Here is a 25,825-nt window from a genome sequence, read left to right as displayed (position 1 = left end):
GCTTCTCTCAAGTTTGGTGAGCATCTTTGTGAACATTACTTTGACTTCCTCATCAGGTAATCCACTTATCTCTATTTCATTAAGGTTATTTCCTGAGGCTTTATCTTGTTCTTTTGTTTGGAATATATTCCTCTGTTTCCTCATTTTACTTGATTCTCTTCATATGTTTCTGTGTATTAGATGAAACAGCCATCTGTCTCAGTTCTAAAGGAGTGGCCTTCTGTGGGAGATGAATGTTATTGTTCAAACTTGCCCTAGCTCTTTGTTGTCTCTAGAACCTTTGTGATTATCCAAGCAGCCTATTTTAATAGCTCCAAGTTGTTGATGGTGTGCCAAGGCCTGTCAGTGTCCCAGTGGGTGAAATCTCAGACAGCATCTAGATTCAGGCTGATTGGAAGCCAGACATTCAGGCAACAGCTTTTGAAGTATACAAATATGTACAGTCCTGTGGGGCCACAAGTATAAGCCCTGTTGGCCATCAGAACAGGTGATCTGGAGGTCCCCTGGCCTAGGGTAGTAGACTCCCAGGAACTGTCTCTGTTACAGCTCCATGGGACCCAGTAATGCAAGCCCCCTGGTCACCCCAAGGGGGTGTCCCAGGGTGGTAGCCATAAAAACCAGGACACTAGATGGAAGAACTAGGGCACCAGACCTGTGTAAGAGCTCCCCTCTGCAAGACACTGGCACTCTGGAGCATGGCAGAGGGAGAGTGTGAAGATAGAACCTACCTTCCAAGTCTCTAGGAGGGTTTACAGTCAACCCTTAGCTGTGTTTATTTAGAAGCGTGCTCCTCTGCCTGCAGCATTGAGGATAGCTTATAGGCCTCTTTCTCCAAAAGACTGAACTGGCTCTGTTCCTTCTTACTCTGCCCTGGAGTGTGTGTGTGGGGGGTAGTTGTTTGAGAACTCTTTTTTCCATTGGTTACAGGCCTAGGGGACCCATGAGCCTAAAGCCCAATTGACCACTAGACCCAGGTGATGTAGAGGAGGTCCCTGGCAGCAGCTTTGAACATTGGGATGCCAGAAAGGTTGAAGCTCCTTCCTGGGAGATCCCAGTGAGCTGCAGTGAGGCACAGGGAGAGTGCAAGGATGGAGTACCTTGGCCTCTCTCCCTGAGAGCACCTCCATAGCCTCTAGATGTGTGCCTGCCCCTTTCTCAGAGTGATGGAGGTATGTTTCAGCCTGCTGTCTGTGCGGTGACCAGGGGGCGGTATTCTGCCGACAACAGTCTCTTTGATCGTCATAGTCCTGTGGGACCCAAGAACAGGCCCCCTGGCTTCCAGAGCCAGACTTTTGAGGGGTGTTCCTAGGCTGCAGCTGCAAAAACCAGGGCACCAGATGTGTGTGAAAGCTCCTCTCTGAGAGATACTATTATTGTGGAGTGTGGCAGAGGGGTAGCCTAAAAACGACTCTGTTCTGGAGGATATGTCAGGAGGCCTGGCCCCTCAGGCCGATGCTTCAAGATTAGCAAATGGATCTCTGACATAAAGTCTGGGCACTGTTCAAACAGCTGCTTCTGCACTGGCCCTGGGGTGGTGAGTGGATGCAAGACCCTTAGGCATTTCTCAGGTTGCTAGAGTGCTCTGGGTCTTGTGGTCACCTGCCCTGTTGCTTTTCAAAGCCAGATGTTTTGAAGGTTTGTTCCGCAGGTGCAGCTCTTAACAATTGGGGTGCCTGATGTGGGGTAGAACCTTTTGGTCCTCAGGGAGAAGGTCTGGGTTTGTGAGTTCCCTCCCAATTGTGGGTCACTGCACTGGGGGTGGAGATTATGGTGAAACCAAGACTTAGCCTCTCCTACCCACCGTGATGTGGCTCTGATTTGTGGATGCGGGGCAGCTGCTCAGCTAGTTTTCAGAGGAACTTGTGCCATAGGTAGCTGTAGAGTTGGCATGTCCATGGAGGAGTTGGGTCAGAATCTGGGTTTTCATGGCTGTCCTGGGGCTTTGTAGGAGAATGTCCTCTTTGTAGGAAATTATAACTAACCGTTCTGGGGCGTGGGGTTGGCAGCTTACTCTTCAGCTTTTTTGCTGTAACTTTTCTGTGAGTTTTTTTTTTTTTTTGGAAACTTCAAGTGTTCATACCCCCCTTTTTTTAATTAAAGATTTTATTTATTTGAGAGAGAGAAAGCACACATACAGGGGGAGAGGCAGAGGGAGAGGTAGAAGCTGACTCCCCACTGAGCAGGGAGCCTGATGTGGGGCTTGTTCCCAGGACCCCAAGATCATGACCTGAGCTGAAGTCAGACTCCCAACTGACTGAGCCACCCAGGTGCCCGTTCATAACCTTTGATACAGTGATTTCATTTCTAGCAATCTGTCCTAAGGAAATAATCAGAAACCTAAGCTAAGATTTATGTATAAAGCTTACACACTTTTTGTAATATAAACTCTGTAAATAACCTAGTATCTATCAGGAAAATGGCCAACTTAACTTAGGTATAGTTGCTATTTTGCAGCTATTAAAAATACTGCTTTGGAACAATTTTTATCGCTTCAGGAAAATTCTTGTGGTATGTTACATGAGAAAGTAAGATGGGGGCGCCTGGGTGGCTCAGTCGTTAAGCGTCTGCCTTCGGCTCAGGTCATGATCCCAGGGTCCTGGGATCAAGCCCCGCATCGGGCTCCCTGCTCGGCGGGAAGCCTGCTTCTCCCTCTCCCACTCCCCCTGCTTGTGTTCCCTCTCTTGCTGTGTCTCTCTCTGTCAAATAAATCTTTAAAAAAAAAAAAAAAAAAGAAAGTAAGATGCATCATGCTGGGTAGTCTCTCATTTAGTGTCTCTTGAGTTATCTCTCCGATGACTTCCAAGGAAGCACCTAAACATCAATGTGACTGTCTGCTGGGATTACTGTGGGTGGTTTTCTTCTTTATGTACATGCTATTTTTCAGATTTTCCAGAATGAGCATATATAATTTTTATAATCAGAAGAAAAGGTTTAAAAAAACCACATAACCCTACTGTCTCCCAGGAATCTTTCAGAGGCTTCAAAGGAGTTAGGACACTTGTGGTCCTCTAAGCACATGGCAGTCCTAAGATTTATCTGTTATTCTCATTTGCTCCATTTACTTTTTTTTTTTTTTAAGTGAGAGATTCTGTATTTTTTTCAGACTTCAGAATGGATTGCTTGCATTTTTCTGAAAACCTCAGAGAGTCAGAAAGGAAAAGTCCACCATCTCATTCCCAGACAACTGGTTTTGGCTCACAGTATTTGTGCTTTTTGTGTCCACCTTGCTTTACGTTCCATTTCAGTGTTGACCTGTGTGGATGTCTACGCAGCTGTCGCTCCTCAGGGTTTGTATGTCCGTGATTCACGCTTTCTGGAGCACTTTGTGGGTTCAGGTTGTACGCTTGAAGACAAGAGGGCAAGAACAGGCTCTGAGAGTAGAAATTTTGGTTCAGTACATGAAGATACTGGATATGAACTTCTGTACAAGGTTCAGATTTCTCCCACCTGAACACCTAGAGGCCCTAGGGAAATCAAGGGCAGGAGAGACTATTTCTAGGGTACCATGTCAACTCTGTGCAGTGCAGGAATGAACTTTGAGTCAGAAAATTTCGTGTTTGTCTCAGCTACATATGAGCGCGCATGACCATGAGAGCACGTTTCCCACCTTCCTTGGTGGGGTTATGAGTGTCCGTGTAGGGTCACACTGTGAACTAGTGGCTCTCGGCAGTGCACGTCATTATGTAGAGAGGAAAAAACAACTGCAGCTTGAAAGCTTAGGTCTCCATCCTGGGATGAGATGTTTTCTCCCCCTGCAGTGCAGATGCATAGGGTCCCTGTCTCCCCTGACGATTAGCTTGAGGCTAAGTGGGTTCAGGTCAAGAAATAATGTGTTCACTTTCAAAGCTCCCTGGGGAAGGGAATTCAGAAGATGGCATTCATTTCCTGGGCTGGAGAGACCAATGTTGAATCATTTTGTTTGCTTTTTATTAACAAAATAAGTTTATTCCATTCCTTAGAAACGTGGTTCAGTAATGAAAAGTTCTCAGTCCCTGATCAAGTTCTCTTTTTATGAAGATAAAGGAGAAGGAAACAAGGCGAGGAAAGATAAGAGGGAAAAAGAATTTGTATATTGGCTTAGGGTGCCTTCTGAAATAAGGAATACTTAGGATACTTGGGAATTGGACATTAGAGGCAGAACGGAGGGTAGAGAGTGGTGGGGAACAGAAAGTGATTCACAGAAAGTTGTCTGCACATTGGGAAGGACATATGCAGGTGACCTGGTGTTATGTTATGGTCTGAGAGCCAGCATATAACACACTAGAGGAAAATCCTGGATGCTTGTTGGACGGGCCTTTGGTCATTAAGGTCATTTGCTCTGAGGCAAATCCTACAACTCTCTAGGCAACACTTTTTTGGGGGATTAGCCAATGGTACTCAAGGTGTGATTCCTGGACTGGCAGGTTCCACATCACTTGGGAACTTGTTAGAAATGAAACATTTCAAGCCCTACCGACCGGTCTCCTGCATTTGAGCCTCTGGGGATGGGCGGGTTGCTCTGGCTGATTCTGACACAAATACCACAATCTGGGCTCAGGATGTGGGAGCACCCTCCAGCTTGTGTCAAATGGGAAATCCTGAAGCTTACACTGAGTACCTTATCTTCCTAGAAGTTGGAAATCAGCTAAGTAGGTTTGTACTTTCAACAGAAACAATGCATATTGAATATTTTTTCAAGTTTTTATTTAAATTCCAGTTAGGTCACATATACTATAATACTAGTTTCAGGTGTAGAATTTAGTGATTCATATTAAATATTTGTGTGCATTTAGGGATTGGCTATGAGTTCAGCCTTAATATGTAATTTTAAGTTGAACTTTCAGACCACTGTGACTGATCTTCAGAGCTGCTACAAAAACCACAGCATACTAATTCCTGCTATGAATGAGTTTTCTCCAACGGAACAACCTGTTACCACCCATTCTAGCAGCTATTTCTTTTCATGCAAGGACTAAAAGGGGGCATTTACACCATTTTTGGTTCATACTTGCATCAGAGCTATCGTTCATTCATTTATATCTTTTAAAAGTACAATCTCCATTTTACCTGTTTCCAGAGAACACTTTTCCTTCAGTCCTTGAAGACTTGGCTCCTTATGTGGGCTTTGGTGGAAGTTGTGGGGCAGCAGCCGTGGGTCTAAATCGGTCCTTCTGGAGGGCAGTGCCTGACTACCCTGCTGTGAATGGCAAGGCTCACACAGGAAAGGGTTCACACACAGCTTGGCACACCTAGACAGCCAAGACGCTTGCTTCGGAAATGTCCCTGATGGCGGTGGCTTCTGTGCTGAACAACGACCTTCTTAATGCGTCCCTGGGCACGCCGGGTGCAGCTGGTGCAGCGGGAGGCTGCACGCAGCCCTGGTCCTTTTGGGCACCACCGTTATTCCTCTTTTTCTTGGTCATCTTGGAAACGAGGACCCCAGAAGTGCCTCAGAGCTTTCAAAAAACATTTGATGGAGACATGAAAATAACTTAATGGCCTTCTTTTGGAAGACTTATCTCAGATTTAGCTAAACTGGATTTTTTAACAATCAGGACTTTTCAGGTACCTTTGCAACTTGCCATGAGCCCCACTCCCCATGTGTGATCACTTTGAGTAATTCTGCAAGATGCTACATAAGGTCTGATTCGTGGACAGCCTCGTCACCTGCTGACAGGCGGGCTCCTCTCGACAGCACCATATGCCCTAGGGTGGGCAATATGGATTACTGGGTCAGGGAGACCTGCACCCCGCGCTGTGCATGCAGGTGCGTGCGCCTTGTACAAAGGCAAGCCCTGCATCTCCACCTCCTTCACCAGCAGCTCCATGTCCTTGGAATGTGCAGGGGACAGGCCAGCTATTGGAGTTTCCCCAACTGTAAACTTGAAAAGCCACTGAAAGGGTTAGGTTGATGAATGCCTGTAGAAAGCACATTTCTTCCAGGAATTATTGGTGCTCGCTGCTACCACCATAACATCCGTGACGACTGGGTGAGTAGATCATGATGCTATGCACTCTATGTTTAGTAATGTCAGAGTGAGAAAGCATGAATGACAATTCTGCAAACCTGGGTATATTTAGGAAGAGCTGTATAGTAAGTATTTAGAAAACCTTTTTCCAAAGGACTTAAAAAGAAGTTTCTAGACCTAAGACACATCATCTCCCATCAAATACAACTATAATTTAGTTATTTGAAATGACCTACTACCTGTTTGGGTTTGAGCCCATTTTCTCATCTGTAAAATAGGGATAATGCTACTTGCCTCATGGAGCACGAGTGACGATTAAGTGAAAAAATATGGCACATGACAGGCACTTGGTAAATATTAGAGGCATTCCATTCTGAGTGGCAAGTTTCTGCTCATCACTAACACTGCTAATCTCTCCAGTATTTAGAACACAAGTGAAAAATATTAAATGCAAAGAAAAAGTTTTTATTCTTTGATATATAAAACCAAGAAAACTTTAATGTGTAATACAACATAGTTTTTTTTTGTTTAGGGAGAAAATGGCAGAAGTAAAGATATGGGTACAAAAATACACTCAAGCAGCTGTTCCAAGAAATTCAGAATTCCTAAAATTATGAACAACAGCATAGAAGTTTCAGAGGAGGCTTTTTTTCCTTTTGACTAAAAAATTATTCACATTTGCTTAACTTAAACATGGTAAGAAATATAACTTTCCTTCTTGGTAACAGATCCAGTTACTCAACAAGATATTCAATAACCAGCAATAACTTAGTAAAAGAACATTTCATTTGTGATAGTAACTAGCATTAGAGTTTTGGTTCTATAATACTTATTGTAGTAAAAAACAAAACAAAACAAAACACTTCTGACTGCTTGTGTGCCAGAAAAGATGCTCATATAGTTCACTGGAGCCCATAAATTTGGGTGTATTTGGACTCTCACCCCAGACCTCAAAGGGAGAGCACCTTTGGTCTTCCCTGTGCTTAGGAACAAAACCAACAGCGAGGCTGGCGTACAAATAACAAAATCAAACATAGGTGCAGGAGACCATAACTACTCAATAAAAACTATTTCTGCCCAATAAATAGTTTCCAAAAGAAAGAAAAATAATTGGCTTTTACACTTAATGAATTCAGGAAAAATGAAGATGTTGAGGTACTGTTTTCCATTTGTTAGCGGCCATAAATCAGGACAGTTTTGCCACTGACCAGCAGGGGGTGCTGGACCACAGGAGAAGCAGCTGTGTACTCTCCCAGGAAAGGCATCCTAGAAAAATATTTTTACCTGTATTTATACGAAAGCTTTATTTGGTCAAAGTTTAGTTCTCCAAGTATAAGTGTAATTTTCTCCTCGATATTGGATTCAAGCAAAATAGACTTCATATAAAATTGGATCAAACATGAATAAACTTTTAAAATTACTAAATATATAAATATTGCTGGAAGATCAAGGGGAAGTGACAATGAATTCATTCTGTGTTAAAAATCAAGTTCCAGGTGACTTGTTATTTAAAAACAAAGATAACAGAAACTATACATCCAAATGAATATGAGCTTTCAAAGGCCTGGCTGGAGGTGTGTGGTAGGCTTATCCATCCTTTCTGCTGATAATATTTCAAAAATTGCCCTCAGATTCAATCAGTCCACAGGAAAAGACAGAGTAAATATTGGCTTTGGTCACAAAAGTATTGCTGAGCATCACCTTCCAATGCAGCAGAGCCGGCATTTGCCCTCTGACCGCCTGCCCGCGAGGCCCTGACTGATTCAGGCCAGCTCTTTTTCCCCAGGGATGTTTGGGAGTCCAACCCCCCCCCCGGCTATCTGAAATACAGCTATCAGCAATGTGGAAATTTGAAATTCATGGCCTACAGTCATACGTCTTGTAGGTTCGGGTGCCGTCCTGCCCATCAGCGGAGCGTGCAAGGCAGTAGAGCTCAGTGAAAACTGGCTGCGTCTGCAGGAGTCACATTAAAAACGCGATGTACTGTCTTTTAAAGCTTCACTTATAAAAGTATTCTTGAAACTGCAACATTTTCTGCACTTGGTCACGGAAGTGCCGGGACGTGTGTCTGGCTGGGCACGGACTGCAGGCGTGTGCACTTTATGTTCTGTGGAGAAAGTCTATAAAAATAGCATCTGTATTTTCTATCCGTAAGTTCGAGTCAAGCACGGGGTGTGGGAGAATCAAAACAAAGGGGGGAAGTCTTCGTTCCCGTCCTGATCTTCAGCCCGGACTCCACCTGACAAGCGTCTCGCAGGGGCGTCCGTGGGCCTACAGCGTGACGGCCGGGCCGTGCTCCTCCACGGCGCCCGGGGGCAGCGGCAGGGCCAGGCTCTGGCGCGGGTCTGCGCGCAGGGAGCTGAGCAGCCGGTGCGCCGGGCCCGCGCCGTTGACCCGCGCCTGGCTGCCCGGTGGCGGCGGCGGCCTGGGCCCCGGCCGCGGCTCCAGGACGCCCTCGAGCACCACGTCGGGCTCGTCGTCGCTGTCGGCGTCGTCGGGCTGCAGGTGCAGCAGCGCGGGGGCGGCGGGCAGGCTGTGGCGGCTGGCCGCGCTGTCCGAGGAGCGGCCCGAGCTGCCCGAAGCGCGGCTACCGCGCACCACGTTGTTCCTCTGGTTGGCCGGCTTGACCGTGACGATGAGGTTGTGGCTGTTGGCGATCATCATGTCCGTGACCTGGTCCAGCGTCTTCCCGGCCACCTCGATGCCGTTCACCTCCAGGACCTCGTCGTCCACGGCCAGCAGCCCTGTGCTCTCGGCCAGACCGCCCGGCACCATGCGCGAGATGAAGATGCCGGGCACCTTCTCCAGCCCCTGCGGGGCGACGCGCACGCTCGTGCCGTCACGGATGTAGAAGCCCAGGGGCTTCTGGCAGCCATGCCTGTACAGCCTCACGCGGCGGTGCGTCTCGGGCAGGATGTCCACGTCGATGATGGAGGACACGGGGCGGAAGTCGTGCGGCAGGCCGATGTGCAGGTGTGCGCGCCTGCGGGGGCCGTCCTCCCGCAGCGCCAGTGCCTTCCTCCGGCGGGACAGCGAGCCGGCCCCGAAGCTGCAGTGCTCCGCCTCCTCTGAAACAGCAGAGGGGACAGTCAGGACAGGAGCCACAGGTGTGGGAAAGCACCGAAGGCACCGCAACGCGTGCGCGCTGAGGCTGCCCCTACCTGGCAAAGCCCCTCTGCTGCTGACGGGTCATCTGCTCCTCCGGCGGGCCCCAGGATCCTGCGAAACCCTGAGCAGTGCGCCCCACAATCGCATCACGTCTTTCAGCTAATTCCCTACGAGTCTCACGCACATGCCTAGGAGTTACCAGTTTGTTACATCACACCTCACTTTTTGGGGAAGTCTCCACCTCTAGGAGGATATACTGGAGTAACTTTCTGAGTTGTTTCACTGAGTCCGCAAATAATGCTGGCATCCATTGACCTGGCCCCAATAGTTCAAGTGCAACTGCCTCCCTAAAGTTAGCTCTCTGGAACTCTCCAGAACCACCCACAGGCCACTGACAAAATGACTGAAAGGTGGAGAGGCAGAAATAAGAAACTGCAATAAAGAGGATTAACAACAATGGAACGTTTAAAAGTGCCTGATTGGATCCTGGGAAGAGGGCAGAGCAGGGAGCCCCAGGAATCTCTCCCCACCGGGCAACGACCACACGGCAGAATCTGTCTGATGGGACTATCTGGGGACTGCAGAGTCGGCTGAAGGCTTGCAGCTGTCCAGGAGAAGTAGTCAGTTTGGGTCTCTTCTAGCTCCCAGCACAGAGCAGCTACCCAGCCGTGTGGCAGGCAGCCGTGCACGTGCTTCTGGGGCAGCCTGCAGACGCCAGGTGGGCAAGAAGCACCCCGTCCTCCAAAGAGCAGGGGTCTAAGCTCTGACCACCGCCGGCTGCTTCTGATCACACAGGTGCAGACACAGAGCCTGGCGGCCGTTGCTGTCGGCCCTCCAGCTCCAGTGACTCCAAGGGCGTTGGAAGGGCGAGGGCCCCCTTGTCCCCCTTTTGCTTCTCACTTTTCCCCTTTTGGGAGCCACACAGTAGGACATTCAAAAAGAGCTGCATACGTGGGAAATTAGGAAGGGACCGCGCGTGCCCAAGGAAAGGCTCAGAAAAGACCTGAGAAGACATTCAGTTTACACCTCAGGCTGGTCCTCGGCACAGAGACAGCCCGCAACCATCAGAAGAACGATGACAACCAAACAGCAAACCCTGGGGAAGGGGGAGAATCTGATTTCCAGAGTTACCACGTCATGAGATTCGAATGTCCGGTGGTCAGCCAAAAAATCACAAGCACAGAAGGAAACAGGAGAGTCTGGCCCACTGAAAGGAAAAAGAGAACTCAACAGAATCTGTCCCTAAAAAAGACCTGGGGTCAGATCTACTAGACAGACTTTAACACAAATGCCTTGAGACAGTGGGGTAAGATGGTGGAGTAGGAGGATCCCGAGCTCACCTCCTCCCAGGGACACACCAGGGCATCCACCACATAGAAAGCAACTCAATCTGAGAACAACCTGAGGCCAGCGGAACAGGTCTTCCACAGCCAAGGACAGAAAGAAAAAGCCACACCAAGAAGGGTAGGAGGAACAAAGACTGAGTCAGGAAACACATTCCTGGCACACGACCCACAAGTGGGAGGGATATCACAGGGGCAGAGGTCCTCCCTGAGGACTGAGGTGATCAAGCCCCATGGGTACCCCCGGCACTAGGGACCTGCACCAGGAAGTAAGCCCCCGTAATGTCTAGCTCTGCCAATCAGCAAGGCTTAACCCTGGGAGCTTTAAAAACCAGTGGGGCCCAGTTCCAGGAGAGCAAGGGCCAGAGGAAATTGAGACTCTGCTCTTAAAGGGTTAGTGTACTGTATCGCTTGGCTCCAGAGGCAGCAGTTTGAAAAGTGCCTGAGATGTACTGACAAATTTTAGGGCATGTGCTGGAGGGGCAGGGATCTGTAGGAGCTTTCTCTGGGAATGGAAGTGCTGATGGGCACTTCTGTTCTTGCCCTCCTTCCACCTAGCTGGCCAGGCACCACTTCTGGCACTCTCCATCTAACCTGCTAGGACTGCTTCACCTGCCCTGGCAGGCACCCCTCCAGAGCAGCCCCCACCTGCCACACCCAGGGGGTAGCCCCCAACTGGGACTGACACCCCTCCAGAGGGACTCTTGCCCCAAGGAGGGGGGTCAGCTCCACCTATCAGCATGCTCCAGCAGTCATGGCCCAGTCATAACAAGAGGGGGCATGCAGGCCACACAGGGGACAACCTTGAAGCACATGCTTCTGATGACCAGAGGGGACTGTGGCCCCAAAGGACACCTTTTATGTGAGGCTACTACTTTCAAGACCAGAAGATATAGCTGGAGGACTTAATACATAGAAATAAACACAGAATCAGGCAAAACCTCAGAAAAAGACCTAAAGAAATGGAGAGAAACAACCTACCTGATAAAGAATACAAAGTAATGGTCATAAAGATACTTACCAGACTTGAAAGAAGAGTGGATGAACTCTGAGAACTTCAATAATGAGATAATTATAATGAAAATCACATCAGAGAAAATGAATAGCAGATTAGAGGATGCAGAATGGATCAGTGGTCTGGAAGACAGACATGGAAAGCACCCATGCTGAACAAAAAAAAGAAAAAAGAATTGAAAGATGAGACTGGTTAAAGGACCTCCGGGACAACATTAAGTGTCTAATATTCACAGCATGGGGTCTTAGAGGGAGAGGAGATAGAGAAAGGGACAGAAAACCTATTTAAAGAAATAGCAACTGAAAACTTCCCTAATCTGAGGAAGGAAAGGGATCCAGGTCCAGGAAACACAGAGAGCCCCAAACAAGATGAACCCAAGGAGGTGCATACCAAGACATATAATAATCAAAATGGCAATGTTAAAGAGAGAATCTTAAAAGCAGTAAGAGAAAAACTAATAGCTACATACAAAGGGAACCCTATTAAGCTATCAGTTGATATTTCAGCAGAAACTCTGCAGGCTAGAAAGGAGTAACATGACATAGTCAAAGTGCTGAAAGGAAAAAAACTTATAAGAATACTCTATCCAGCAAGGCTATCATTCAGAACTAAAGGAGAGAGAGAGTTTCCCAGACAAACGAAAATCAAGAGTTCATAACCACTAAGCTGGTCTTATAAGAAATGTTAAGGGGACTTCTTTAAGCAGAAAAGAGAAGGCCATAACTAGAAATACAAAAATTATGAAAGGGAAAAATTTCACAGATAAAAGCAAACATATAGTAAAGGTAGTAGATCAATCACTTACAAAACTAGTGTGAATATTAAAAGACAAAGGTAGTAAAATCAATTATATCTATAAAAATTAAGGGATACACAAAAAAGTAAAATATGTCATAAATTGTAGAGAAGTAAAGTATGCTTTCAGAGCGTATTTGAACTTAAGCAACCATCAACTTAATATAGATGTTGTATATATGTTTTATATGAATCTCATGATAACCAAACCAAAAACCTATAAATAGATATGCAAAAAAATAGAAAGGAATCCAAGCATAACACTAAAGAAAGTCATCAAATCACAAGGGAAGAGAGCAAGAGAAGAAGAGAGGAACAGAGAACTACAAAAACCAGAAAACAATGAACAAAATGGCAATAAGTACATAACCTATTGATAATTAAATGCTCCAATCAAAAGACATGGGGTGAATGGATAAATAAACAAGATCCATCTATATGCTGCCTATAAAGAGACTCACTTCAGATTTAAAGACACACACAGATCAAAAATGAAGGGATGGAAAAAGATATCCCATGCCAATGGAAGCAAAAAAAGCGATCTGGGGTAGCCATACTTATATTGGACAGACTAGACTTTTAAAACAAAGACTGTAACAAGACAAAGAAGGGCATTATATAATGATAAAAGGATCAATCCAAAAAGAGGATATAACAATCATAAATATGCATGCAACCTGAAACAACTAAATACATAAAGCAAATGTTAACATACCTTAAAGGGGGAAACTGACAGTACTATAATAATAGTAGGGGACTTTAGCACTCCACTTGCATCAATGGATAGATATTCCAGACAGTAAATCAATAAGGAAATGGTGGCTGTGAATGCCACATTAGACCAGATGGACCTATTAGATATATGCAGAACATTCCATCCCAAAGCAGCAGCATACACATTCTTATCAACCACACATGGTTCATTCTCCAGGATAGGTCACAGTAGGTCACAAAACAAGTCTCAATAAATTTAAGAAGATTGAAATCATATCAAGCATCTTTTCTGACCACTATGGTATTACTAGAAATCAAATGCAAGAAAATCTGGAACAAACCACAAACATGTAAAGGCTAAGCAACATGCTACAAACAAAGGGTCAACAAAGAAATCAAAGAGGAAATAAAAAAAGTTCTTGGAGACAAATGAAAATGGAAACACAGTAGTTCAAATTCTTTAGGATGCAGCAAAAGCAGTTCTAAGAGGGAAGTTTATAGATATGGGCCTACCTCAAGAAACAAGAAAAGTCTCCAACAGTCTAAACCTACACCTAAAAAAGACTATAAAAAAACAAAGCCCAAAATTAGTACAAGGAAGGAAGTAATAAAGATGGGAGTGAAAATAAATGAAGTAGAGACCAAAAAGACAATAGAAAAGATCAATGAAACTAAGAGCTGGTTCTTTGATAAGATAAACAAAATTGACAAACCTTTAGCCAGACTCATCAAGAAAAAAAGAGAGACCCAAGTAAATAAAATCAGAAATGAGAGAATTTAAAACTGACATCACAGAAATCCAAAAGATTATGAGAGATTGCTATGAAAAGTTATATACCAACAAATTGGACAACTAGAAGAATGGATAAATTCCTAGAAACATACAATCTTCTAAGACTGAATCAGGAAGAAATAGAAAATCTGAACAGACTGATTACTAGTAATGAAATTGAATTCGTAATCAAAATCCTGACAAACAATAAAGTCCAGGGCCAGATGGCACAGGTGAATTCTACTAAACATTTTATTTATTTTATTTTATTTTAAGATTTTATTTACTTATTTGACAGAGACACAGCGAGAGAGGGAACACGAGCAGGGGGAGTGGGAGAGAGAGAAGCAGGCTTCCTGCTGAGCAGGGAGCCTGATGCGGGGCCCGATCCCAGGACCCCGGGACCAAAATGGACCAAATATTGGCCACAAATTAAGCCTCAATAGATGTTAAAAGATAAATATCTTTCATGCAAAGTATATTCTTGGACCACAACATGATGAAGTAGAAATCAATAACATAAAGAGAACTGGAACATTCACCAAAATGTGAAAACTGAACACCACTTTATAACAACCAATGGATCAAAGAAGAAATCACAGGGAAATTAGAAAATACTTAGAGATGAATGAAAACAAAAACATATCATACCAAAACTTATGGAATGCAGCAAAGGCAGTGTAAAAAGGAATTTTATAGCTATACATGCTTACATTAAAACCAAGAAAGATTTCAAATCAACAACTTTACAACTTAAGGGACTAGAAAAATAAGAACAAACTAAATTCAAAGCTACCAGAAGGAAGGGAATAGTAAAGATTAGGGCAGAGATATAAGAAGTACAGAATAGAAAAACAGTAGAGAAAAATCAATGAAACAAAAAGTTGTTTCTTCAAAAAGATCAACAATATTGACAAACCTTTAACTAAATGAACTAAGAAAAAGAGAAGACTCAAATTACTAAAATCAGAAATAAAAGTGGGGACATTACTATCATTTCTACAGAAATAAAATGGATTTTAAGAAAGCACTATGAATAATTGCATGCCAATAAATTGGATAGCCTAAATGAAATTGACAAATCTCTAGAAACACAAAACCTACCAAGACTGACTCATGAAGAAATAAAAAATTGACTAGATCTATAACTAGAAAGGAGATTGAATCAGTGAGCAATGATCTCTCAACAAAGAACAGCCCTGGATCTGAGGGCTTCACTGGTGAATTCTGCCAAACATTTAAAGAAGAATTAATACCAGTCCTTCTCAAACTTTTCCAAAAATTCAAAGAAAAGAGAACACTTCTTAATTAATTCTAAGGCCAGCATTACCCTGATACCAAAGCCAGACAAAGATACCCCAAGGGCAAAAACTGCACAGACCAATATTCCTTATGATCAGTGGTGCAAAAATACTATCCACACATGGAATATTGCTCAGCCTTTGAAAGGGTGTTCTGATGCCTGCGACATCATGGGTGAAACTGGAGGACACTGTGCTCAGGGACACGAGCCCGTCACAAAAAGACAAGTACTGCCGGTTCCACGCGGACGAAGTCCTGAGGAGTCCCCGTCACACTCACAGCAGGGGGGTGGCGCTGGGCAGGCGGGTTCGTGTTTCATGGGGACAGAGTTTTAGTTTTTCAGGATGAAAAGAGCAGGTGCATCGTGGTGATGGCAGCACAACCAGAGAGGTGTTTCATTCCACTGAATCCTACACTCAAAAATGGTGAACATGGTAAATTTTATGGGCATTTTGCCACAATAAGAAAACCTGAACAAAATCCATAAAATTCTCCGGGGGACAGCATTATGTGCCATCCCCTACACTCCAGCCTTGTCCCCTGGTGTCCCCTGGGTGGGCTCAGGGAGGGGGCAGCCAGTGACCACAGCATGGATTTTTATAACTGATTACATCTGACCAGGGAAAGATGTATATTAGTATTATGAGCAAAACCATTTGTGCTGGGAATGGGAAGCCCTGGGGCCACTTGAGAGTGAGGTATGCCCTCGTTGGCTCCAGGAGCACGGTCAGGGGAGGCCAGTGCAGGGACACTCCTACCCGGCCACACTCGTGTCTCTGTGCTCCCATCGTTCCTGCAGAGGGAGTCAACCCCAGCAGGGCTCCAGGCATCAGGAGCCAGGAGCTTTCATGGGGGCAGGACGCCCTGCACTTACCCAGTTGAGTTCCTGAAAATGGTCCAGGTATGTTCTGTCTTTCACCTGTAAATCAGAGACTCCATTCCTTTTCTAGGTTAATCAGAAATAAGCACCCATGAATGAAAGTGTTTGCAACTAGCAGTTCGATGTAACTGAAGATGTGTTTGGTCCTCGGTAGAGGAAGTGAATCACTCTTACTTATTATTATTATTTTTTTAAAGATTTTATTTATTTATTTGACAGAGAGAGACACAGTGAGAGAGGAACACAAGCAGGGGGAGTGGAAGAGGGAGAAGCAGGCTTCCTGCCGAGCAGGGAGCCTGATGCAGGGCTCGATCCCAGGACGCTGGGATCATGACCTGAGCCGAAGGCAGGCGCTTAATGACTGAGCCACCCAGGCGCCCCATTCTTACTTATTTTTGGTTAGTAAGTGACAGGATGGACCTTCTCCGTTGAGTCCTTGGCCCTTCTCCTTTGGGTCCTTGGTCCTTGGCCCTTGGTCCTTCTCCATTGGGTCCTTGGTCCTTCTCCATTGGGTCCCTGGCCCTTCCCCAGGTCCTGGGCCCTTGGAGCACAGATGAGGGCACGGCAAAGCACCAATGGCCCAGGACCTGGGGAAGGGCCAGGGACCCAATGGAGAAGGACCAAGGACCAAGGACCCAAAGGAGAAGGGCCAAGGGCTCGCTTATAATCTCTGTTTCGCCAGTACTTAACCTGCAAAGCATATCTTCCAGATCCACCAGGGCCTCTCCTCCCCATCTGCGTTATGTGCTCATGAGGCCATCCCAACTCCCTGCCACACCAAGTCCAAAAGACTGCTAACACGTGTTCTCTCTTCCTTGGAGTTGAAACCTGTCAAACTTCAAGGGGCATTCCCCCGCGCCCCATGATATTTTCTCTTCTTGTCTAAAGGGCTATATAGCTTATAAAACTTTCATATTTGAGTATTTTTTTGTAGGGTCCATATTGTTCTTCACTAACATTATGTCTGAGTGTTGGGTTCTGGGCCTTCTTGGACCCTAATACATGACTGGGTGCGAGGGAGCCTTGTTTACCCACCTGACAACAATATAAAGTATAATCCCAGCCAACTTCACATTTTAATAAATGCTTTTTTAAAAAGAGTGTTGAATTGCTAACCTCTAGGAAGCTGCCAGAAAACATTATCATTTATCATTTTCACTTATTTCCTGAGTGACAAAGCTACCACTCTGTTGCCATCTGGACTTGTAAACAAATGCTGAGTCTTCTGGTGTGTTTCCCCTCTAAAATGAAGGCAGGCCTGCCAGCAGTGCCCCCCCCCCACAATACCGCCCAGCTCCCCGAGGCCATCTGGGCAGGTTGGCACCGGTCATTAACTACTGTGTTTCTGCTATCCGCTGCATCCACCTCAAATAACATACGTCCGGCAGTCCCAGCCCCATGTCTGGGAAACCCCGCTTCATTGTGCCAACGAGGCAGCACAGTCCGGGGGCATCTGTGCGTGGCAGACGCTGCTGACCCGACCCACTCCACAGCCTGGGGGGCACCAGGAGGACTCCTCATCGTGGTGGGAAGTTCTGGAATTAGGTTGTTTGGAGATGGGCAGGAGGCTGGCGGGAAGGCCAGGGGGCTTTGTTGTCTCAGCAAGGGTGAATCATTAGCATTCCTAGGGTTCTCAGTCAATGGGAGACTTTCCAGTTCCTTAGAGCTGTTCTTTCTAGCAATTCATGTACAGAAATGCCAACTATTTTTCATATTTACCTGACTGCAAGTTAGAAAGTTACTTTAACAAAAGCCAGCTTGTACTTCCAAATAATACACTACAATTTTTTTGTTCAAAACACTATTCCATGCAAAAAGCATATCAGCATGAAGTTGGCAGTTTGAGTTCCTTAATCATCCTTTTTTGTACACAATTTTGGTTTTGACACTTTTCCTTGAACAACATATTGTACGTTGTAGTGTTTCAACACAAGGTTGTTAACCTGTTTTCAGTGATGAAGTATTCTAACCCTACCAGATAAATGTTTAAACTGAACGTTGGTATTATCCAGTTACATGCACACACTTACACATACTCCCCCTCCATTTGAATCTAAAGACCAGCAAGTTTCCACTGTAAGCAATTAATTACAACCTCCCTGTTCAGGGCGTGGCGCTGGACCCGCCCCTTCCATCATGAGATGTCCTTAGTTGCAAGATAAGAAAACACAACTGCTCAGTGCCAGTTTAGTATTTAAAAACAAAACAATGTTTTCAATTTTCTGTTAAATGTCCTCAGTAGAGATTATCATAGGAGTGGGGAAGACTCCTGCCCACTTCAGCCTGTTCCTGCTTCTTACAGCCACCAAGCGCGTGCCGATTTACAAAATGCGTCTCTGTCCTCAGTGACCTTGGGGGCGGCAGGGCTGTGCACAAGGGTCGGGAATGTGGGCGCGAGGCTTCAAAACCCACAGCCAGCGGGCCCTGGCCATGCTCTGGCCAGACTGACCCTCCTCATCACATATCCCGAGGGGCTGACGGGGGTTCTTTCCCCACACCATGGTGGCCTCCTTTCTTTAGGGACCCTACAGCCCCAGGGCTCCTAACCTCTGACCTTTATCATGCTGGCAAGACCCCACGTCCAACACTGACCCTCAACCCTGTTTGTCCAGCTATCCTGATTTATTTAACAGCACCTACAAGAAAGTTTTAGCAAATTTAAAGGTGACCCAAAGTGTCAACACACTGGAGGCTCATTACTTTTTGGTAGAAACTGGTCAGTAGAAACAAAGGAAGCAAATGGCTACCCCTGGGGGCAAGGAGCAGAGGACACTCCTGTTGTAGGTTCTCTGCTACGGTTCCCCTCCCAGGAGCACCTCGTCCACTGGGAAACACATATGTGGGCAGCACGCACAGGTCCAGAGACCCGAGAAGTGCTCCTCAGGGGGTGGGACGGGGTCCTGAGAGGGGCCCCCACGATGGGCAGTGGCTACCTGCACACCTCACCCAGCGTGAGCCCCTCTCTAGGAGGGAGGCATCTCAGATCCCTGAAACACATGTGTGTTGGTCGGGCCCTCCAGAGGAACAGACTGATAGGATGCGTGTGTGTTGGGGGGAGGTTATGGATCCCTACGGAGAGAGGTTTATCATGCACTGGCTCACCCAGAACTCTGCATCAGTGAGCTGGGGACCAAGCGGAGCCAATGGTGGACCAAGCCCCAAAGCCCAAGAAGTAGGGCACTGACATTCCAGCAAAAAGGGAATCGGCCCTTCCTCCACCTTCCTGTTCCATTCAGGACGGATCAGGGATTGGATGAGGCCCATCCACACGGGAGAGGGTGGTTTGCTTGACTCAGTCTTCCAGAAACACCCTGGTAGACACACCCAGAAAAATGTTTTGCCAGTTGCCTGTATCTGAGGCCATCACCAGGCTCCGAGGGCTTAGGGGCTCCTGCCTTCTTTCTCAGGGTGTGGCTGATCTGGGACTTGTGGCTGGAGGTGAGGAGTACCAGAATGTGGCCCAGGATGAGTATGTTCAGGGCATTTTTGAGGACCTGCTTTGTAAATGGACTGATGATCCTGGGCCTCATGCAAGTCTGACCACAGGGTCTGGGATTCGGCCCTTGGGGTGGCTGATGCCCTTGGTTCACTGGCTGATTCTGAACAAGGGAGCTGATGAGGTAAGGAATACCTCCACCACAGGCAACGATTGTTAAAACTGAGAGCTGATGAGCCTCTGGGCATTGGTCAGTGAGTGTTCAAAGGGCCTCTGGAGAAGAGAGAGAGTGAGCATGGGATTCTTGAGGAGGTGGGCCGACGGTCACAGCTTCTCCTGAACCACCTTTCCCAGCACCCAAAGGACAAACCATGTGTCCGCTTTCCAGCGAGCCGCGGCAAAGGCGTGAAAGCACACACTCCCTCTGTGTCCAGGGCGGCAGGCGCCAGGAAGGAAGCGTCCAGCTCTGTGCAGATTCCCCAAAAACCATCATGTGTGCACTTCATTAGTCAAAAATTCCCAATTATCTTAAAAATAAAGTTTGTTACAAAGAATATCCCACTCCTAAAATTCCAACGTTGGTTCCTAAATTACCTTTTACAAGAGCAGAATTGTCACAGCTTCTATCAAGCACTATGTTAAATCTCACGTTTTCTACAAAGCGGACAACTAAGGGAGGTCCGCAGATTCAGGCAAATGTCGACACGCCCTTCCCCCATCTTATTACACATTTTCAGTCAAATTATAGTTTTTTTCTCTACCTCTATTTCCGCAGATCTCCAGTGGGAGGAGAAAGATTGTCGGCCCTGCTTTTCCCCAAGCAAGCCAGAGCATGAAGGCAGGTGCAGGTGCTTGCTTTCCCTCCTGCCTGTCTCTCTCCCTCTGCCCAGGTCCAGTTCAACAGGCTCTGTTGCGAGGATGGCACCAAATACCTTGCAAGAGGCAGGTTTCTGCCGCTTCCCAGCCCCCCCCTTGCAGGTGAGGAGGCCAGCTCAGAGTCAGGAGCTGTTTTAACCCACGTCAAACACATACATCACACATGGGGACTCCTTTGTGAGAAAATGCTTCTCAGATTCATCTTTAGTTTGAAAATGTATGATGTCACAGCTTTTTAGGGACAGGTGCAAATGAGGGCAGGCTGACAGGCCTTGCTCCTTCTACCAGGGACCGACTCCTGGAAGGCACACCAAGCAAGTGAGCCCACCGGCCTTGGCCAGGAAAGCCGAGGACAATCACAGGCACGTGCTGACGCCGTGACCAGGATGCAAGCGGCAGGGGCTGGTCTAACCGCGGACCTCAGGGAAGGAGTTCACTCTCTGCATCAAGGTGGCGAAGAGTCATATAGCTGCCTAAGAATTCTGATGAAAAAATTAGAAACGTTCTCATTTTAACTGGCAGATGAGCAGATTATTTCTCTTTGCTGCTGCTGTTACAGAAAGACCGTGACAAAAACAACGGCTGGGTCAGCAGCCCCACCTGCTCACCCCTCTGTCGCAACAGGTGGAAAGGCAGCAGCACACCGTGGCTGTCCCCCACTTCTGCAGACCCCTGGGGAGCTCACCAGGAGCACGCAGGTGGGGTTAGGGCTATTCCTTTTCTGGAGCAGCTGCAGAGGAGGCATCCCTAGACCAGCAGGGTAGAGAGGGGAGTCCTTTTCCATTCAACTGAAATGTGTTCTGAAGCGGCACTGCGTTAGGGACCCTCACAGGGGAGGAGGGATATGTGTGCTGGGAAATGCGGGGCAGGGGCACCCCTGGTGGGTGCAGTCACCTAGAGCAACGAGACCATGAACAGAAAGGTCGAGGAATTGCAGAATGGTGCAGCCAAACCACAGTGGAAGACAGTTTGCCGGTTTCTGGCAAACTAAACATACTCTCACCATATGATCCAGCAAATGCACTCTCTGGTTTTACCCAAAGAAACTGAGAACTCACATCCACACAGAAACTTGCACAAGGATGTTTATAGCAGCTTCACTCCTAATCGTCAAAACCCGGAAGCAACTGCAGACGCCCTTCGGAAGGTGATGGATTCATACACTGTGGTGCATCCAGACAATGGGATATTGCTCAGCACTAAACAGAAATGAGCTACAAGCCATGGAAAAGACACAGAGGAAACTGGAGTGCGATTCACTAAGTGCAAGAAGCCAGTCTGAAAAGGCTCCGTCCTGCAAGACTCCAACTTAAGACGTTCTGGAAAAGGCAGAACCATTGAGACAGTACAGACCCGTGGTGGCCGGGAGCTGGGGGGGGAGGAGGGAGGTGCAGGCCGAGCACGGGGTATTTCCAGGGCGGTGCGTCTCCTCTGTAGGTAGTGTTACGCCGGATACGTGACATCGTGCGTTTGGGAAAGCCCACAGAATAACACAATACCGACAGTGAACCCTAATGTGAATGATGAACTTTAGTTGATGATGTATCAATATTGGCTCATCGAGTCTAACAAATGAACACATTAACATGAGATGTTATAGTAGAAAAGCAGCATGTGGGGAGAAGGGGTAAATGGGAACCTGCTGTGATTTCTGCTCAATTTTTCTATAAACCTAAAACTGGTTCGAAAAAAAGTCTATCGAATTTTAAAATACCTGAAAACATAAAAGGCTAACCATCATGAAATGGTTCAAACACAAAACAAACCATTCCCTTAGTGCAACCGTTTTCTTTAAAAGTAAACGGGGCATTAATGGTTACATGCGGTAGAGCGGCGGGAGGAACCACATGAAGGTCTCCACATGCACCTGCATGTCACCCTCGCACACCAGCCTGGACCGGTGAGCACCCCACACAAGAGCCAAGAAGGAGCAGGGTCATGTGGGGGTTCTCAGCCGGGCCAGGACCTTGGGGACCTATCAGGGGGCCCTGGTGTGCCCTGGTGTGCCCTGGAGGCCAGGGGATGGTCATTCACACACCAGCACCTGCCCCTCTGTGCCCACAGCTGCTCAGGACAACTGTGCCCAGGACAGACGAAGCCTCCGCCTCACAGAGCGCACAGCCCGGCATTGGAGACAGGACAACCAGCAGTCAACAGCAATTTTCAACAATGCGCTAGGAAGAAACCAGGGGTGGGAGAGGGTCCCGAGTTTCCACACGCAGCCCTTGTACGATGGGGACAGTCCGCAGGCTAGGCAGCACCGAGAGACCGAAAACACCTCAGTGCTTCAGGAAACGGGCAAACGTAAAGGCCTAGCTTCCTTTTTTAGTAATGCGCAGCAGTCTTCCAGGATACGGGAGGGGAGGGTCAGACAGACAGAAACTTTGTGGGGGTCCAGAAGTCACCATACACTTTCTCTTGTCCCTCGATGGAGCCACCTAAATCTTGTCCTTTCGGAGCCAGTCTGGACCCAAGAGGCCACCGAGGTCCCATGCCCTTCAGCATATCTGCAGCTCCGGGAGCCCGGAGACAGACCCAAGGGATAAAGCACAAGACGCAGTTTGCCGGGGTGAAGCAGAGGCAAGACTCTCTTCTCTTCCCGTGCCCACAGTTTCCCTGACCTGGGAAGGATGCCTGCTGGAAGACTCTGGCGAGCCCATCACTACCCTGCGCCCAGCCCATCCCCCATCAAGGGGAGAAGCTTACAACACAGTCCTGGCCGCCGTCCCTCCCGTGTGGCTCAGTCTCTGGTGCCCTGAAAAGTTCCCAGCTGCTCCCTGCCACTCCTAGTTTCTCTCTGCCCAGCACTCGGGATTCACCACACGCGGGCTTAGGACGGCTGCAGGGTGACGCCCAAGGAAAGCACCTTGCTTCCCTCACCCATCACACTAAGCAGCTACTTTGGGGCCCAGGAAGGAGCTGCCTTGAGCTCCCCCACCGAGGGCAGGGACACTGTCTGCCCTTGGCCCTTGGCCCTCAATAAATCCTTCAGCAATCACAGAACCTGGAGACCCTTCCCCTCCAGCACTCATAAAGCACCTTTGGGCATGCTGAAATATTTATTTCATAATTGGCAAAGACAGGAGCTAACTGGAAAGTCAAAGTTTGAACTGTACAAAACAGAGTAACTGCTTGTTGAATTAACGTACACCAACTTGTGAGCTTAGAACTATAAACGGTTTGCCATTTGCCTCCTGGCCACCCATTCAGGCAGCACACAGTGATTTTAGAGTCTGCGGAGGGCATACTGGCTGAGAGCCACCTGCTCTCAGGAACCTGTGGTCCCACACGTGGTTTCTGCACCTGCGACGAGCAGGAGCCAACTCCAGGGTGAGAAGTGCCTGCAGGCATGGACAGGGCACGGTGGCACAGGGTGACCACGTGGGCTCCATAGACCCTGCAAACAGGGACAGCCTCCGGGGGGAGCAGACCGGGAGGGCAGAGAGGCCTGGGGTCCAGCCAGGCAGCTTCTTAACTTCAGCGTCCTGCCCGCCCTCCACCCCCTCTGGGACTTTAGGGCCTGTCTCCCTGCCTCCCAGCTCCAGATGATGGTGGGCAGCAGCGGCCACGGTCCCCGGGGCTCTCCTGCCCCTTGTGCCCGTTCCCAGGGAGGACACACACATGCCTCCCATCTGTTGTGGGGTCTGGGCAGCGGGTAGGGGCTGAAAGGCTGTCGGGCAAAAGTGAATGTTATCAGTCTTGCTGTGTATCCGGCAAAAATAAAGCCAAGCTCCACCTAACCAGCATGTGTCCCACTCAGCTTCGGCTATTCTGTGTGTCTCTAGAAACCAGGAACACCCACAGTCTAGATCAAGAAATAACAGAAAAGGAGCTGGGCTCCCCTGCACTTGAGGACAAAGAGCTTGGTGCCCATGGAAGGCGTCTCAGCCATTCCTACTCACACAAGAGGGACGCGTGGCCCAGAAGAGCCCAGCCTGGCAGGACGGCACAGTGGCCGAAAGCAGGGCCCGGGCATCGGCACCAAGGAAGGCCTCCGTGCGGCCGCATGCCCCTGGCAGCGCTGGGCCTGGATGGCCTGAGAGCTGGCTAATACGGCAGGTGATCTGAGGTGGGGATCCCACGCCCGTCCACGCTCCGCACCCCCAAAGCTGACCCAGGGCTGCTGCCGTGCGAACCACCCGGCCCGCCACAGCCACCCCCTCGCGTGGAAGGACACCTCGTGGGAGCAGCCAGCTGGTCACACCCTGCTGGCTCCAGCCCCTTGTGGAATGTGACGCCGTCCTTGTCAAGAAGGGCACCTGTTTTCCCCACGGCTGCTCTTTTCTCCTGATTTCGGAAACAATACATGCTCACGGCTATATTTCTAAGCTGTGTATATACATGACATAACAAAATCATCTGCCCCCACAATTTGGGATGATTTTTCTGACCTTTGGCTGTTTCCCTTTTGTGTGTGTATGGGGAGGGGCTCACACCATGTGTCTGGTGTGATGCTTTTCTCATTAATGCCATGGTTTAGAAACATGTGCTCAGTAAATATGTGCTTTGAGATGCTTTTCAGGATGACATAAGATTCAACATATGAATTTTTTTAATATCATTTTTTTAAAGATTTTATTTATTTATTTGAGAGAGAGAGGATGAGAGACAGATAGCAAGAGAGGGAAGAGGGTCAGAGGGAGAAGCAGACCCCCCCGCTGAGCAGGGAGCCCGATGCGGGACTTGATCCCAGGACTCCAGGATCATGACCTGAGCCGAAGGCAGTCGCTGAACCAACTGAGCCACCCAGGCGCCCTCAACATATGAATTTGCTTGAATTTATTTAAGCCATCCCTTGCAGTTGGACGTTTGATTTTACTTTTTAGTCTTACAAATATCAGGGAGGTAGGGGGCTGTGCACATCTCTCTTCCTTAAGGAAGATTCCCAAAACTGGACCGGCCAGGTCGGACGGTGAGCACATCAGAGGGAGTGTGCTGTCAGGGGCCTGAAAGTGTGCCCGGCACACCCCCCCTCACCCAGGGTCTTACAGGGAAACACAGACACAGAAAGGTGGGAAAACACCACCTCGGGTAGCTTTCATCTGCAGTTACGGTAGTGGCCTTGTGCACAAGCTTGCACACTCTACAAAGCAGCACTGGGCCTCGGGCAGCAGCAGGACGGACGCTGTGGGCAGGCACGGGCTGGCCAGGGTGAGGGCTGGGGTAGGATCCATGGGGCGCTCCATCCACACGCTCAGACAGATGCAGGAACCAAGGCTATTCCTACGCAACCTGAGCCTCGTGCTGCTGCTGGCTCGGCGTCTCACCCCACGAGCTCTCTTTCCCTCCCTCGACTTGAAGAGAAGAGCCCACTCATCAGCCAGATTTGATATCAGGATCACAAGACGAGCCACTAACCCTAACCCAACCCCACTTCAGTCACCCAGGAGAGTCACCTGGGGGCAAGCCCTACAGGAAGTGTGCAAGCAAAGGGATGCTGGCTTCAGGATAAAAGCATTCTAGAAATAAAATGAAAGGAGGGAGGGGGCAGAGGACAGGAGGAGGAGGGGGAAGGAGGTGGAGGGAGGGGGAGGGAGGAGGATGGGGGAGGGGAAGGATGGGAAGGGACAGGAGAGGGATGGGGAGGAGGGGGAGGGAAGAGGAGGAGGAGGGATGGGGGAGGGGAAGGATGAGAA

General features: G+C 48.1%; 1 protein-coding gene across 1 annotated transcript in view; it reads right to left on the bottom strand.

Moving 5' to 3' along the window:
* Nucleotides 1-6,395: 6,395 nt before the first annotated feature.
* The window catches only part of PARD6G (par-6 family cell polarity regulator gamma), a gene marked incomplete at its 5' end in the record, with an annotated part of 54,782 nt that continues 35,352 nt past the window's right edge, over nt 6,396-25,825 (bottom strand). The window contains one exon of the mRNA XM_021686181.2: nt 6,396-9,016. Within this exon, the coding sequence (XP_021541856.2) occupies nt 8,220-9,016 (797 nt within the window). The remainder of the gene's footprint in view (nt 9,017-25,825) is intronic.

The sequence above is a fragment of the Neomonachus schauinslandi genome, chromosome 14, assembly GCF_002201575.2.
Source record: "Neomonachus schauinslandi chromosome 14, ASM220157v2, whole genome shotgun sequence".
Classification (NCBI taxonomy): Eukaryota; Metazoa; Chordata; class Mammalia; order Carnivora; family Phocidae; genus Neomonachus; species Neomonachus schauinslandi.
Note: the sequence above shows the minus strand (reverse complement) of the source record. Positions and strands in the feature narration are given on the sequence as shown.